Source organism: Culex pipiens, chromosome 3 (genome assembly GCF_016801865.2).
Source record: "Culex pipiens pallens isolate TS chromosome 3, TS_CPP_V2, whole genome shotgun sequence".
NCBI lineage: Eukaryota > Metazoa > Arthropoda > Insecta > Diptera > Culicidae > Culex > Culex pipiens.
In genome coordinates, this window is record NC_068939.1 from 49,437,216 (window position 1) to 49,453,466 (window position 16,251).

General features: G+C 44.0%; 2 protein-coding genes across 3 annotated transcripts; one reads left to right on the forward strand and one right to left on the reverse strand.

The window, feature by feature from the left end:
- Positions 1-914: 914 nt before the first annotated feature.
- LOC120413214 (trafficking protein particle complex subunit 8) lies at positions 915-14,379 on the reverse strand. The gene is made up of 7 exons (XM_039573932.2): positions 14,226-14,379; positions 5,566-6,217; positions 2,166-4,670; positions 1,885-2,102; positions 1,406-1,820; positions 1,195-1,341; positions 915-1,135 (listed from the first exon to the last, which is right to left on the reverse strand). The coding sequence occupies exons 2-7, from the start codon at positions 6,183-6,185 to the stop codon at positions 1,069-1,071; spliced, it is 3,972 nt and encodes a 1,323-aa protein (XP_039429866.1). The 5' UTR covers positions 6,186-6,217; positions 14,226-14,379; the 3' UTR covers positions 915-1,068.
- An 82-nt stretch (positions 14,380-14,461) lies between these two features.
- Positions 14,462-15,633, forward strand: LOC120413229 (uncharacterized). Of its 2 annotated transcripts, none has more exons than XM_039573956.2 (2): positions 14,462-14,596; positions 14,673-15,633. In XM_039573956.2, the coding sequence occupies exon 2, from the start codon at positions 14,677-14,679 to the stop codon at positions 15,436-15,438; it is 762 nt and encodes a 253-aa protein (XP_039429890.1). In that variant the 5' UTR covers positions 14,462-14,596; positions 14,673-14,676; the 3' UTR covers positions 15,439-15,633. The 2 variants fall into 2 exon arrangements, with proteins under 2 accessions (XP_039429890.1, XP_039429889.1); XM_039573955.2 differs by having other exon boundaries at positions 14,479-14,613.
- The last annotated feature ends 618 nt before the right edge of the window (positions 15,634-16,251 follow it).

Genomic DNA, 16,251 nt, shown 5'->3' on the forward strand with positions numbered 1-16,251 from the left:
AAAATACAGAGATTTTAGAATTTGTAATTCATACTTCAGAAATATGGTCTTACAGACAAGAATAAGTAGTTTTTAACACAATTCGAAGCATTTTCAAACAACTGAACCAATAGATTTGAAGAAAGCGAGATTTTGTGATTTAAAAAAAAGTCGCTCATCTTCCTGATGGTGCTCTGGTGCACCACTTCAAATTCAACTTTTTTGCACCAATTTGATGTTTATGGGTCAAAGTAAAGTATTTCCTGCAATATTGTACCAAAATTTAGCCATTTACTATTTTTACGATAAGCAAACAGCTCTGGGCGTTAGAGGGTTAACGACCCCCGGGTCTTTTGTGGTCTCTATTGCAAGTTTCTGCTCGAACCTAGGAGTCCGAAGGCGTGAATGGGGAGAGCACCCAAACCTCCTCCTACTCCAAGGAACCTTCCACCCCAGTGTTTGAACTGACGACCTTTGGATTGCGAGTCCAACCGCCGCCAGCGATTCCACCGGAGTAGGCTTGGTTTGGTGTGTTGTTTGTACTTATGGCATGGAGACGACTCCTACACCTGGAATGACTTAACGGCCTAACAACCAAGGCCGGGACCGACATTTTACTTCCTCATCCGATGGAAGGTTGCAGCAGATGGGAATCGAACCTAGAATCATCTGCTTACAAAGCGGACAGCGTAACCATTCGGCCACGCACTGCCACTCAGTGTAGTTTACGCTCTGCGCAAATCCGGAACCGGTTCCAGGCGTTCCAGGGTACCATCAAAACGGTTCCACGCTAGAAACCATGTTGCACTTCATGAAATTGCAAGTTAATTTTGTTGATGATCAGTAGGTCATGTAGTGACTATAGAATGACAGAATTAATATTTTCAAAACGGAAATGTAAACCATAAATTTACTGTAGTATTAATTTACCATAGTATTATTTTCAAAATCGAAATGTTTAATTTTATTGGAATAACATCTAAAGAAAACATTTATTTTTGCTTATGGAATAAATAAAATCACAATAGTTATCAGCATTAGCTTATAAATTATGATTAGTCTATAGGTATAATGTGTTTTACTCAAGAATTATGCACTCGCTACAAGTTCCACCGTTTGCATGTTCTCCTCCAGGAAGCAACGCTGCGCAACAAAGCTGAAAAATATTAAAATTTAAGCAAGTTTACCTACCAAGTTAAATCCCTAGATACTAACTTGTTATTAACTCCCCATCCGTCCTCCAGTGCTTCATCAGCCTTCGGAATGACTTCGTCCAGGTTGTCGTAGATACTGTAGACTACCTCGTTGTGGGTGAAGGTCGTCACCTGCTGCTGCTGCCGTTCCGACGGTGGACAGAAGGCGCTGGAAAAGAAAAACCAAATTCAGTTCCCTTTTCTCCGCAAGCACTCACAACTTCAAGACTCACGAATCGTAGAGATTCCGCAGCTGCACAAAGTGCTGCCCGTACGCGTCCCGCGACGACCCGTTGTCGTTGATGTGGCCGCTCCAGTTGACGCACACCGTCATGTGCCGGTCCAGGCTGGAGATGATCTGGTTGAACTCTTCGTTGTTGCTGCTCTCGTACACCCGGATGTACTTGGTTTCCGTCTTGAGCAGGAAGCTGTCCATCGCATGGAAGTTGGGCAGGCTGCGCACGGCTTCGGCATCCGGCGCCCGAATTGAGACGGTCGACAGCTTGTCGCTGATGTACTCGCGGATGTCGCCGCCGAAGCGGACGTCCTCGGGCCGTTTCTGGAGGTTGCAGCGTAGGCTGAGCGTTTCGTTCGTCTTGAGGCCGACGCCTTCGACGAGGTGCTTCTGGTAGCCGGGGTTTTTGATGTCTTGATGGAGAGAAAACAGATTTTTAAGGGCATCTACACCGGGATGACGAAAAGGAAGACTTACAAACAATCTTGGCCGGGTTGAGCGAGTACGTCGAGCAGTACAGCACGATCTCGTTCACGGTGATCTCCGTCATGAGCGGATGGTGCACCTGGTTCAAATTGCGCACGTTCACATCGATGCCGAGCTCGTTGGTGACGGGATTACTGACGTTGCAGTTGGCGTCCAGCAGCAGGGACTCGTTCACGTTGAAGTTCCAGGTGTGTCGAACGAGGCGGTATCTACACGGAAAGGGGGATTGTATCAGGATGAGTATTTCTACACGATGATGAGTTGGAACCTACTTCATCTTCGGGTAATCCGCCGGCATTCCGTAGTAAATCAGCAGCTTGATGCTCTTCTGGCCCTTGACGTACGGAGCCTGCAGCCAGATGGTGCTAACCTTGGTCTCTTTCGGGTTGATGAAGTTTCCTTCGGACTCACGGAACGCCCGGAACACGTACTGCTTGCGAGCTTCCTTCTCCTTGCCGAGGTTTTCGTTGACCAAGTTACGCAAATCCCGTCTAATCGAAAGCGGAACTTCGGACTCTTCCGGGTTGATCAGCACGTACCGTGGGTTATCGACGCAGATCAGGATGTCGCTTAGCGCGGAAACACCCGCGTTGGTCATGTTGATCTTGATCGGGATCACCTCGCCGGCGAGGACTTCGGTGGGACACTGCGAGAAGCTGACGTGGAGAGCTGGAGCCGGGGGAAGAACTTCGAGCTCGAGCTTGCGATCGAACTGTACCGTGCGGTTGTCCTTGGCGTTGCTACGAATTGGCAGTGCTTCGAACAGCTGCTTACCCCAGAGATTGGGAGCATCGGTGGTTCCGGTAGCGTTGGATGAAATCTTGCCGACGATCCCCAGAATGCGAAGCTGCCCGATGCATCGCGGAGTCAGCTTCAACGAGATCGTCTTGGTTTCGTACTCGCCAAAGTGTACGATCGGAACCGACGTGGTCGCCACGATGTTGTCGATCTCTTTGCGCTCTTCAGCGCCCACTTCGTTCACCATAAACAAAGGTTTGTTGGAGAAGATAGCCTGCGTTTCGTTTCTAAATTCCCACAACACGTTGATGTGCTCGAACGTGATCGGTGGCTTGATCGTGTTCTCCAGGTTGAACGCAATCTCGACCGGTTCGCCGTGCACGCTGCGCGGGTTGTCCGTCGCCGGTGATTCCTGCGTGAACAGCGACTTGCTCGGCTTGAAGATCATGATGGACTTCTTGGAGGCCGTTTGGACCAGCATCTCCTCCATCTTGTTCCAGATGTTCTCTTCGATTTGCGCGGACGCGATCGTGATGTTGGTGGCTGGGATAAACAGTGGGTTCGCTACCGGAGGTTGAGACGTTACGAGAACGCGCGTCATGGTTTGGACTATTTTCGGCAGGGAAATCGTGAGGATGTCGTTGATTTCTCCTTTGCCCAGCAGTGCCTTCTGGGTGGCGAGGAAGTCCTTCAAGAAGAACGCTTGCTGGGTAGCGCTTTGTAAGCTGGAAGGTCGTAGTAGATGGGCCAAGCAATTGCTGGCTTCGTCCAGCTTCTTCAGGTTGATAGCTTGTCTACCGATCGTGTACTGGATGTGATCTTCAGCTAGGCTCCAGCCGCGGTTTTCGAATATCTGGTAGGCTTGCTTGTACGTCCTGAAGGAATGCTTCCGTTGACCGGACTTGGAGAATCGATGACCTGCCAGTACGGAATGGAAGGCGTACTTGCGATACTGGGGAGGAGTCGCAAGCAGGTAGCAGTAAGCCGCCTGCTCCAAAAGCAGTGCCGATCGCAGATCCGAGTCTTCACTGGTCATGCGGATGAGTTGCTTCGCAGCCTCCTGATACAGTTTGGCAGACTTCAAGCACTCGATCGAAAGCAAGGTCGCTCGAGTTGCAAACTGAGGCATCTTACAGCTGTTCAAATATGTTACAATCGATTCCTCCATGTAGTCGTAAGTCTTCCGGCTTGGCGTCCCTTGCATGAACGCTGCCAGCGCAGCCATTTCCAGCGCTCCAGCGTAGTACTGCCAAGCGGAATCCGCGTTGAAGTCTCGCTTCGCTTGATGATACGCCTGGAATGCCAGCGAGTAATGACCGAACATAAAGTACAGATCGCCCAACTTCCGCGTCTGCAGCTCCGTCGATTCGTTCGTGTACACCACTGCATTCTGGTTGGTCCCAGTTCCCGGCTTGTTCGTCACAAACCACCGCTTAGTAGCGCTCAGCAATGACCGACTAACGCCCTTCTTATTCGAAATAGAATCGTTCAATACCCCAACCAACTTCTCCACGTACGGAATCAACGCCCTCACGGCAAAGTCCTGCACAAAGTGCTTCAAGTTGTCCAAATCCCCAGCCGTCAAAAACGTCCCGTGCGCAATATCCACGTCACTCTCAACCGTCCACACGTTCGGGTTGATCGTCTGCTGGGACAAACTGTCAATGCTCGACGTCAAGCTGGAAGTCTCCTGCAGCTCAACGCCCATTTCCTGAACCGGACTCAGCGGATGGGCGATCACCTCCCCTGTCACAATCCCGGACACCGAAAGACTATCCGACGTGGTGCTGCTCCCACCCGGCGTTATCGATACGCTCTGCACCGTCGTGGGCATCGTCATTACCGGACCCATGTCCTGGGGCGTCTTCGGCGCGGAGTCTATCTCCGCCGCGGTCAGCTCCGGCCGCTGGTGTTTCTTCAGATAGCGCAGCCACGGGTCGGGACACTCCATCGGGGGGCCCTGATGCGAGTTGATCTGCAGCAGGAAGCACTTGTGGTCGCCGTACGTCGATTTGAGACCCTCGAACGCTTGCTGGGCTCTGAAAGGTTAGCATTTCCCAAACATGGACTTTGAAGTCAAGAAATTATACTAACGCACGTGTTAACAGTAAATTCTATCAAAAAAGCTGACTTTTAATGCAAGTGCTTGAGCGTTAGCACGGGCATTACACAGTTTTAATAATGATTTGAATGCAGGGATGAGTTCAAAATGTTGGAGAATATTTAAGATAGTAAACTTAGTTCTAAAATGGTGCGAGTGTCAAATCAACGTTCACAACTTTCATGAGCGTTTGAAGCGTTAGCATGGTTATTACACTATTATTACGGGGATGAAATCTGGAGTTTTTTTTTTGAAAAGGTCCAATAAACCAAATTTCCAGTTTTTGCTTTTTGGGTGTTTTTAGAACCGCCTTGAGTCAGGGGTATTAAAAAACACCCAAAAAGCAAAAACTGAAAATTTGGTTTATTGGTCCTTTTCAAAAAAAACTCCAGAAATGTAATTGTTGCTGAATTTTTTGACAGAACTAATTTTTATGTTATCGTGAGTTTCAAATGTACTTTGCTCATTTTCACGAGGGTTAGAAGCGTTAGTGCAAACATTACCGCAATTTTTTTTGTTGAGTTTGCAATTGAATTTTTTGACAGTATTTCTTAAAATTGTGTGAGCGTGAGTGTCATATGAATGTTGGCAATTTCGAAGAGCGTTTGCAGCATTAGAACGAGCATTACTTCATCATATCAAGAAGCTGAATACTCGGATGAGTCCGGTGACGAATGGCCATGTATAGGATTAAGTCAACTTGATTAAATAAACAATAACTCGAATGAGCTTGGCATGCAGGTGAAATTTTTTGACAGTCCCAAAATGGCGTGAGCGTTAGTGTCGACACAACTACTGACAACTACCATGTTTATTAAATCCTGGATACTTACTTCCCAATATCCCCCGAGCACCCGTCGTGCAGCATCACGTAACAGTTCAACGTGTCCGCCGAGAACCACTTGGGCAGCCGTGGCGGCGTAATGTTCTGCATCATCTGGATCTTCTTGGTCAGCTGGCCGGCCACCTCGAGCGGATTAACGTCGATGCTCGACACCACAATCAGCGAGCACAGCAAATGCCGCGTAAACTCGTGATCCGACGGAAACTGCACCGTCAGAAACGTCTCGCGCCACTGCTCGAACCACGGCTCGGACGTCGGGATGTCCACGAACGAACCGTCTTCGAGCTTGACGCCCTTGACCTTTTCTCCGACCGCCGACGTGACGGACTCGTTGAGCATCTTCTTCGCCAGGATGGTCTGCGGTGGGCGCCAGTTGACGTCGCACACGTTGATGCGGAGGCCCTTGATGGAGACGCTGGTGCCGGCGGTGTCTCGGAAGTGGGCGTCCGAGGAGAGACGCAGAAAGGGCTGCAGCATTTCCACGAAGGTTAGGTTGTTCTTTTGGCATAGTTCCTCCGCCTGGGGGGAGATTATGGAGCCGACGATGGGGGAGAAAATGTTCTGGATGACCTCCTTGGTGGAGAGGTTCTGGCCCGTGAGGTGGATCATGGTGGCGAGGGTGGAGAGCTCTTTATGGGATTCTGGAGAAAAGATAGACAATGATAATTGAATTTGGTTTGAAATACGTTTGAAAATATAAACAACATAAATTTGAAAAATGTTTGCATCGGTTGACGAAGTTTTCACAGAAAAAAATCTCGTCTTTCAATATCCTTCCTCTCACTTAAGTCTACAAGAAGAGTGGCTTATTGGTTTTCAATCAAATTCTGCACAGTTCGATAAAATTTTACCCTTGATTTTACCGAAGTAAGAACTGCAACTTCGGCAAATTAACTGTCATTATTATGTAGCCAACCTCCTGTAGCTTAATGGTTACGAGTTTTGCCTCATAAGCGGAAAGTCATGGGTTCATCTTGGGGTGAAAACCTTAGGTTTGAGTCCGGAGATAACCGTATGAGTATAGAAAGGTTGCTTCACGTTCTCTTCTAGCATGTGATCAAACTTGGGATCAAGCTTCCCATGCGCCAGTGACAAAGCACACCGAGGGTTTGGTTTTCTAGCTTCGGTACGAACCTGCACCCATTTATGTATTGGTATTTTGGTTCATCGTACCAGCGTGCCAAGGCACTCAGTTCATCACCTCGGTTTAGTGTCTGGCACTCAACCGTGGCATGAACCCAGCGTGTGTACCGAGGTGCGTTCATTCGGTACAAGCCAAGGTTCGTTCCGAATCACTGTCACTGCGAGCCAGCAAACCGTTAGGTTGCACAGTTGTTGAAGTTTCGTCGCCTGCTTAGGTTGTTGTGTAGACTGTTTGCGTACGCGATCGTTAGTGCAATTGTTTTGAGAAGGATAAATTATTGAAAAAGTTGAAAAGGTAGATATATTAGTGTTTAGCGAGGACATTTTTTTTGTTGGAAAATCGTTTCAAACTGTCTGGATAAAATAGCATTGTGCATATTTCAACTTTTGTGTTGTGCATTTGGTTCATTCAAATATTACGTAACACTTTATGGTGGGTGGTGTAAAAGAAAGTTTTTCGGCTTTGTTATGCTATGAGTATTATTCGTTTCTATTAAATGCATTGGAATAAATTGGAATGTTTAAAAATTCACATAAAATCAATAAAATAACTCAAAGATTTGTATCTAATGTTTTACACTTTTAGCACTGGTGGTAACAGGTTAGGGGACTGGGGGCACGTGTCCCCTCTTCGGCCGAAATTTGCTCTAGATTTGTCCGAGCTTTTTGAGCTTGACCATATCCTACTATTTTGTTTATGTTTAGCCATAGAATAGAGATAGGTAGAATTGCCACTTGCCGATTCCCCCTTGTAAACGTCAAGGGACACTGCCGACAGCGCCACCACTACTCGAAACGGGGAACTTCAGTCGAAATGCGCACTGTGCACTTTGATGGAACTGCCCTGTGCATTCTGGAGGGTGCGTTTTGTTTGACAGTGACAGATGGAAAAAGGCTTGTTGACGTTCAGTTGGCGATCAAAAATGTGAAATGGTGCTTGGAAGCCGGGTGAAAAGACGAGACTAGTGAAGGCGGTTGAACGTTAGGATTGGGCGCAAATTGCGGTTTAAGTTGGAGTGCGGAGGCTTTGCTGGTCAGGTTGGTCGACGAGAACCGAGTGAGTGGAACAAAGTGGTGAAGAAGATGCCACTGAGAAACAAGATTTTAAGCCGGAAGAAGACTGCGTCATACTGCGTACGTTCCGGAACACGGTGAAGACTTCTAGTACTTTCCGCCTAACCTGCCCGGGCGAATCTCGTGGGTGCCTGCTTAAAGGTTCTCGGCAATTTCGCAGTGCTACACGATTGAAAAATTCCTGAAGAAATACCCGGACGCCACCCTGCTGGACGTTACCCGCAAGGAGAAGCGCCTGTCGAGCGCCATGACGAAAATTTGATGCAAATCATGGTCGAAACAAGCAACAGGCAAGGCAAGGCGGACAACAAGCAAGAGGAGGAGCCCGTCGACGTCAAGCACAACTCGGGAACCGTTGCCGGCGTGGCCGGGTTTCTTCCTCAGAATCTTCAAGCTGGAACACCACGACCACTTTTCTTCACTCCGAACGGCAAAATAGTCTTTTCCTCTTTCGGTTCTTCACTTGGTTTGACAACGACAACGAAATGTCAACATGAAAAACAGATGTCTTGGAGAAGTGAAAACGGGTGTTAACTTATTTGGCATAATCTTGGAATTTAGAAAAAAAAGATGCTGATGCGAAATAAAAATCATTTAATCTTATATTAAAAAAATCCTAGTTAAGGGATACACGAAAAACGAAACTATTGGCACTACGCCCCCCGGGGCATGGTCTTCCTCTAACGTGGGATTTCTGCTCCAGCGCCTCTGACGAGACAGGAGAAACTTATCTTGAATTTTCATAATTGTTTTGATTTGTTTTCCATGTTTTTAAAAATCATTTTACATTTTTAATGAATAATATATATGTGCCAACCAGTTCTCCACATTCTTGGCAGTATTATGCGCAGGGTGTTGTAGTTTCCCGTTTCGCCGCTGGCATCAGTTAGGCAGCACAGTTTTGTCCCCCAGTCGGTAAATGAGTGGCAATTCTATCTTTCTCTATTCTATGGTTTAGCGAAATGGAGTAGAGGGGATCATTCGAAAATCACGTGATGCATTCTGTCTTTTGAGCACCGAAGCGTAGACCGAATATATATTTTTTTAATGTTTTGTATTGGATGATTTTTTCTCAAGATTCATTAAGAACTGGAGTAGAGTAACATGGCCGTAAAACCCTATGTATTTTTTTATTAAACACGTTATGTTTATTTTGTTAATTTTTGTTTGCAAAATTTTATAATTCAACGGCAACATTTTGTCACTTTCTGGGTTGTTGCGTATTTTGAAAGTACTCCTAATAAGCTATCTCTCCACCAAAAATGAGCAAATGCAAAAATGAGTTACTTCAGTGAAGTCTATTTAATAATGATTTTAAATAAAGTAGCATAATCAAAATCTCTGACATCAGCAGTGATTGTTTATATAGCCCTGTCAACCTGTCAAATAAAATACTACATTAGCCTCGTGAAGCGAAATCAAAGCGAATAATAACATAATTGACATGGTCAAGACCTTCGGGCACCGGAACAGGTTCCAACCGGAAACGGTTCACTGCGCTGATGTCAGTTGGTGCCCAACTGGAATCGGCTCCGGTGCCCCGTAGGACTTAACCATATCATTTATTTTTGCTGGATGATGTATTAGAATGATGCCTTGAAGTTTTGCATCATTTCCGGCAATGTTCTGTAAAATGGTTTTTGTTCTATTGACCAAAACCCCAAATAAGAGGGCCGAGGTACCCCAACATAATCCGGAATATCTCCGGTAAAAGTGAACCATATTTGTCCCCCGTCTGACAGTTAAAAATATAGACAAATCTGGACCTTTTGCAACCGGAAGCATCCAAATTGGTCAATTCTACCAACAGTTATGAGATTTCTAAGAAAAAAAATAGGGGTCAAATGACTACCCGAGCGTTTGAGTGTGAATTGAACTGCACTGCCCATGTTCGCATAAATGTCCCATATGCAAAAACAGCAAACTGAGAAAAACGCATTTGAAGTTTGTCCCACACATAAGGCTACGTTCACAAAAAAAACTGGATTTCCTCCTGATTTCTAGAACAAAGTACTGGATGTTATGTGCTCTTTTGAAAGAGCACACGATTTTGAACCAAACAGCATCAATAACTCAAAAGTGATGAAAATGCATATGGGACATTTATGCGATCATGGGCAGTGCAGGTTTGTTTATCTAGGCGTTCGACATTGGATAAGTTGCTGCTGGTAAAAGGTACGTTTGTCCTTGTAGTGCTAAACGACACACACACACACACACACACACACACACACACACACACACACACACACACACACACACACACACATTTTTTTCACAAAATACACAATTTAAATTATAAAAGTGTGTGTTCGGCACGACGCCGAATGTTTTGCCCGGATGTGCAACTGTCGCCCAGTGTGCGTGAGTCTAGCCCTGCGTCGCTGTCAGCGACGGCGCTACCAACATGACAGCACGAAACGATGCAACGGAAGAAGACGGCGCGAGCCGAAGCGCAGAGAGAGAGACAGAGTGGAAAATTTTCAATCCGTTTCTTTCGGGACGAGATCGAGACACGTCGCGCAAGTGTAAATATAAATCGGAATTTTCTAGAGTTTTTTGGAGTAAAAGTGAGAAAATCGAACCTCTTGTGTTTTTATCACCCGGAAACCGAAATTCAGTCCACCCGCACAATCCAGTTGGGGGATTTGGCCCCAACAGTGTAGTTCTGGATTTTTATTTACCATTCCAAGTGTTTCTTGAATCGCTTAGTAGTAATGCCAACCCTGACATGATGAGTAGTAGCTTAGATCTACGACTGTTTTTAAATAAATCTAAAGTTTCTTTTGATTAGATCCTATAAACATATGAAAGACAATAGTTTATTGGTCCATTTAAAAAAAAACTCTATAATGGTCTCTGAACTGAAAAAATGGAATGAGTTAGCCCTCCTTGACCACTGATCAAGCCATTAGTTTCAAATTTAGAATATTTCAGTGAGTTTAGTGTTCTCGTTTTAAGTAAGGATTAGTTGTTACCTTACTTTTTTTGGCTTAAATTCTATTCTATGGAAGTATGTAAAACTATTCAAAAAAATGTTTTATTATTCACTATGCTTAAATCTAGTTTTTTTAATAGGTCCTATAAACAACCTAATTAGGTTTTACAGCGTGACGTCACGAGCGCACACGCACACACATTTTTACTTAGACACACGTGCAAAAAATGTAAACAGTGCAGCCGAACTGTCAAATTTCTAACCTAAAAATCGAGTCGGAGTAAAACCTAATAGCTTGTAAGATCTCTTTTTGTGCCTCGTGAGTCCCAGCGATGTCATTCTCTCTCTATCACTCCTTCCCTTTTCCTCGACTATGCCCTCTCACCACTGAATCTCTCAATATCTCCGAAAACTGCAATGAGAGAACTCTCGTTAAACTGCGTTTGCGAAATTGTTTTTATGGCGGCTTTTGTGGTTAAACGCTGTTGCGGTAGGATGATCGTGGAAGCGGAAATGAGAGAGAAAAGGAAAATGTCAATCGCGAGTGGGTAAACACGAAAACGTGTTCGGCTATGTTCGGCGCTGAGAGTTTAAATGAAAAGAGAAGAGCAGTTGTATTTGAGGCATGAATATTTAGGCGGGATAATTGTAGTTGCTGAGAGCTGATATTTTGATATTTTAACAACCCTGCCTTCCAGTAATATTAACTTAATTTGTCCGTAAATGATCAAGGTAACAAATAGTACAAGGCTGTGTAGAGTCGCAACAGGGACTCCTTGAGACACGACATCTCGGACGCAGCTGCCGATCATTAACCTTCCAACATCCCACGCACCTCATGTCCGTTTCCGTCGTATCCCAACTAATTACAATTTAAAATCTTTTATCTATATATATATATCTTTTATATGGTATAATATAATCAATTACGTATAGTAGTCCAAAATATTTCTCAATATTTCATCGCCACTATTTTGACCACGATCTAGGATGTAAAAATTCTTAACTTACATTAGAGTTATTTAGGGATCATACTGTTGATTCGATTACCCAAAGTGACATTTTTTCAAGCCCTTCGGATAATCGAGTCTGGACTGTACTTGATATACTTAACATACACTCTACCCCCGGTGGTTGGTCACTTTTTCGTTCAACACGTTTTAGTTTATACCCCATTGGTTTAAAAAATTAAACTCAAAAGTGACAAACTGTCACTTTTTACATGACACTCTCTCTCACTATCAAGCCAAACGCTTAGTAGTAAGTGAAGAAAGTGGTGGTAAACCATCTGGGTTAGTTGAATAGTTGAAAGTCTTGAAACTCAAATCATAAAAGTAAAAACTTAAAACTAAATTTAATTAAAATTTTGTAGCGTAATCTCCCGCCGACCCCTACAAAACCATCTAAATGGAAACTTATCCGCTCACGAGAAAAGCATTACATTTTTCCCTTAACAATTCAAAAAGCAACATGCAGGGGAAATATTCGGTTTCTCTGCAAAAGTAACGATAATAGGTCTAAAGGTTAGTGTGGAGAAAATGGGTTCCGTAAAAGGGGTGACTTTGACAGCCGGGGTGACTTTTATATGTCTTAAGATTTTTCCGCAAAATGAAGAGTACAAATTAAATACGTACGGAATGGTTTGGAATCATACTGAACATGGTAGAGAAGTACTCAAAGTACCTCTAGAAGAACTTTTCATAACATTTTGAAAAGTTTAAAAAGTTAGTTAACTATTGTTTAGAAAATGTTGATGAAAGGCATTATTTCAAACATCTCAAAGTGTCATAATTTTCTCAATGAACATGATTTTGAATCGGAAAATGGAATGCATTTTCGGATTCTTTGGACAATTTTCCATTACGAGAATGCAAACTAATTTTGTAAATATTAAATAATATGTGTTTTTGAAACATAATTCGAAAATCTCCAAATCATAGGTGAAATTGCAACAATTTCATATAAAAAGTGAAAACTTGTGATTCGTGCTTCGAATTCAGTTTAAAATGTAATATAAATCGATAATTTTATGAACAATACTAGATTTGACGAATTTCAGACAAAATTCCGACTTTTTAACAATTTTACCAAAAATTTATATGTATTTTGTTAAAAACCTTAAAAACCTAGTTAACTAAATATAAACATTGATTATTTTTTTCTTGAAAACTATATCAGCAACCATAGTGATACTACATTTAATGTAAAAATAAAGTTTGAACACCTTTAATCTGATTTTACCAAGAAAAACTATGACTATCAAAGTCACCCCGGAATTTAAAATGATTATTTTTAACGTAACCATTTTTCTTAACATTATAGAATTTTTTTTTTCCGAAATAATGCATGGACTTTGTGTGGCCTACCCCAGTACATTTTTTAAAAATAATGATCTTGAGAAATACCTTTCCAGTTGGGAAATATTCCAATAATAAATTGAAATCCTATCAAAGTCACCCCGGTTTACGGTATATTTCCCCTACATAGTCCCGTGCTAGGGGACACAGCAGCGTAATCAAAGAACGCTCCCCAACCAAAACAACGGCCACTAAAAACACACGAACCTTCGAGAACTTCACACGCTCCAGTGGTGGTTCATCATCAAATGAAACGAACGGCACCAATCGGCCTGAACCCGATTGGTGACGCCGGCGCATGCCACGGCACGTGCCTCGGCTCGTATCGAGTGAAGCACCTTGATTCATACACTGGGTTCATGCCATGGGTGAGTGCCAGACTCAAAACTGACGGGGCAAGCCGAGAGTGTCGTGGTGCGCTGGTACGATGAACCAAACTACCCTCGGCTCGTGTGAGTCGGGTACGGGTGTAAACCGAACAAAGGAGGCGCAAAGCAAACCCGCGGTACGAGTGTACCGCGTGTACCGCACGGTACAGGGAAGCTTGCTTGGGATATTCGTTTCTTGAGTAGGCGCCGGTATTGACTAATAAAATAGGCGTTTTAGGGATTAAATCGTGAACGGATGGTTGGTTCTCACTGATAATTTTGATTAATTGTTAAATTTCAGCTGATCATTAACGGAACAGCATATAGCTATAGCTAAATTTTTGTATCCACATACCCCCGGTGGTTGGTCACTTTTTAGTTTGTACCCCGTTGGTTTGACAAAGTCAAACTAAAAAGTGACGAACTGTCACTTTTTACACGGCGCTTACTCACACTATCAAAACAAACGTTTGGTAGTGTGTGTGAACTCCGTATGAAAGGAGTGTCAAACTAAAAAGTGACCACATTAGTTCGACAACAGTTGGTGTAAAACCATCGGGGTTTGAGTGTATTGAAACAAAGAATTTTCATTGTTTTTTTTAAAGCAATTTGTCAAGTTGAACTTCGAATGCAGACGCGAGATACTGGTGCCTAGTTTTTGTCTTCTGTAGCATAAGTCAACAATGAGCAAAGGTACCCTAATCAAAAATTTCATTCGTCTCAAGTGAAATCAAAAACTTTGTTTAATCTCAGTTCAAACCATTGTTACCTTAAAAACTTGAGCTTAGAACGGTAGAATAAGCTTCCGTTCTAATAAGTGACCATAAATTGCACTTAATTTCACGATTTTACACTGATTTTCAGCAACAAAATTCAAATCTCTCCTCGAAACGCAACCAAAACATTATTCATGTCACCCACTTTTGACAGTTCTCCTCAAAATGAAAACAGAAGGGTTCCGCGGTTGAATCAGCTTCGATTAGGTCAACTGTCAAGCATTTGCCCGCCCGAGTGATTTGTTTTGATTTTCCAAAAAGTCAAGAAGTTTTCGTGTTTTTAATGAGTTTGTGTGATTCTTATCAATTTGATGAAGTATCAATGAATTATCAGTGAATTTGTAACAATTTTGTACTGTTGCAGGTAATAATCGTCCGCTGGTGAGTCATTCTATAAACTAGCAATCAATTTCCACTAACTTGCTCCCTTTCCAACCCAGAAAAATGCCGGCCACGGACGGGTGCCGTCTGAACCCGTCGACCAAGCTGTACATCAACGTCAGCGTCCTATCGATCGCCCTGAACGCGACCTTTTTCGCGTATCTCATCTACTCGGACCGCCTGTTCGACATTGGCCACTGCTGGTCCTCGTTCGTGCTGCTGCTGCTTCCGGTGATCGAACTGCTCAAGCAGCAGTACGTCCGGAAGGCCTTCCAGCTGGATGGCACGGTACGATCCGGAACGACGTCGTCGTCATCCTCCTCGTCCAAGTCTTCCTCCGGTAAGTACCAAGCGAAGAAGGGCGCCAACACTCCGCTCAAGGAGGTCGGAGGATTGCTGGGCATTCTTCTGCTGTCGATGCTCTTCTACGGATTTATCTGCCTGATTCTGGGAGCGCCGCTCGATCAGTTTGAAGAAACGGTGTCCCTTGCCGCCACCTTGACCACCCTCACCGTCTTCCCAATCGGCCTGTTCATCGGCTATGCCGACACAGTTCGCCTCTTCTTCTCGGAAGCGTTCGACCTTCGCACTCCGTTGGCGAATTCCTATCTTACGCTGCTAAAAAATAACTGCATCGGAGTAATTCTGGGCGCTTGGGGTGCGTCGGTGGTGGCACCGCTCGATTGGGACCGTCCCTGGCAGGTGTACCCGGTGCCGAATGTGGTCGGCGCCATCGGAGGGGCGTTTGGGATGGCCGTTTTTACGCTGCTCAATACGGCCTATTTCGTGGTGTGTAAGTCGGGCGCGAAGAAGGGAATCGTGTGAGGAAAGCGGTTTGGGCTGCACGAAGAATGATTATGATTTGTATCAAGTCAAGCGCAAAGCTAGTCACGTTGACGGATCCTGTTTGGCTAATCAGGAGAATAAATTGTGTGTGTAGTAATTGCATAACATTAGTTTTTCGAGTATTACTAGTGTACAAACTGAAACAAATGGAAATAAAGCTAAACTATTTGTAAAGTATTTGGTATTTACCATGTTCCGAAACTTCCATAAAAATAATAGTGATGTTAGTGTTGTCATATTTTACAAATTTTATATTGAATTAACCAGAGCTGCGTAGTCTGCGTAGCTTCAGGCACAACTTCGACTCCGTCGCCAGCTTCTAAAACCTCAGCAATACCGGTTCCGATACTGACTCCTAAGCCCTGAAATTCACTGTATCTGTTTTATCCTGGATCCCCCGGAATTGGTCTTAACGTAACCAGATTGAATCAAAATTGAGTTTGGGAATATACATTAGCCTTGAATGAAAAAGAAAAAAAAAAACTAATAACAAAAATAATATTTAAAGATTCCACAGACTTCGTGAACACGAGTATCATGCAAGTAATGGTGATGGGAAGGTGGATTTTTGTGGTGTTCTCTTTGTGCTATGTTCGTGTTCATATTCAAGTCATGCATGCAGTGGGGGGTCATTGTGGTAATTAATATTATTGCGCGTCAGTATCGTGTGGGCAGCAGGGCCAGGAAGATGGTTTTATTGTTGTGTTCGTTTTGTAATGTATTTGTATTAAAATCTAGCATGGCTTTTTGTGGTGATGGTATGGTTTTGGTGGTGGTGGTGTTAAAAAAACA

Excerpts from the sequence above, each read along its gene's own strand:
- LOC120413214 (XM_039573932.2), bottom strand. The coding sequence starts at position 6,185 with ATGATCCACCTCACGGGCCAGAACCTCTCCACCAAGGAGGTCATCCAG. Across the intron at positions 2,103-2,165 it reads GCGGATTACCCGAAGATGAA|ATACCGCCTCGTTCGACACA; the intron begins GTAGGTTCCAAC and ends CTTTCCGTGTAG. Across the intron at positions 1,136-1,194 it reads GGATGGGGAGTTAATAACAA|CTTTGTTGCGCAGCGTTGCT; the intron begins GTTAGTATCTAG and ends AATATTTTTCAG.
- LOC120413229 (XM_039573956.2), top strand. The coding sequence starts at position 14,677 with ATGCCGGCCACGGACGGGTGCCGTCTGAACCCGTCGACCAAGCTGTAC.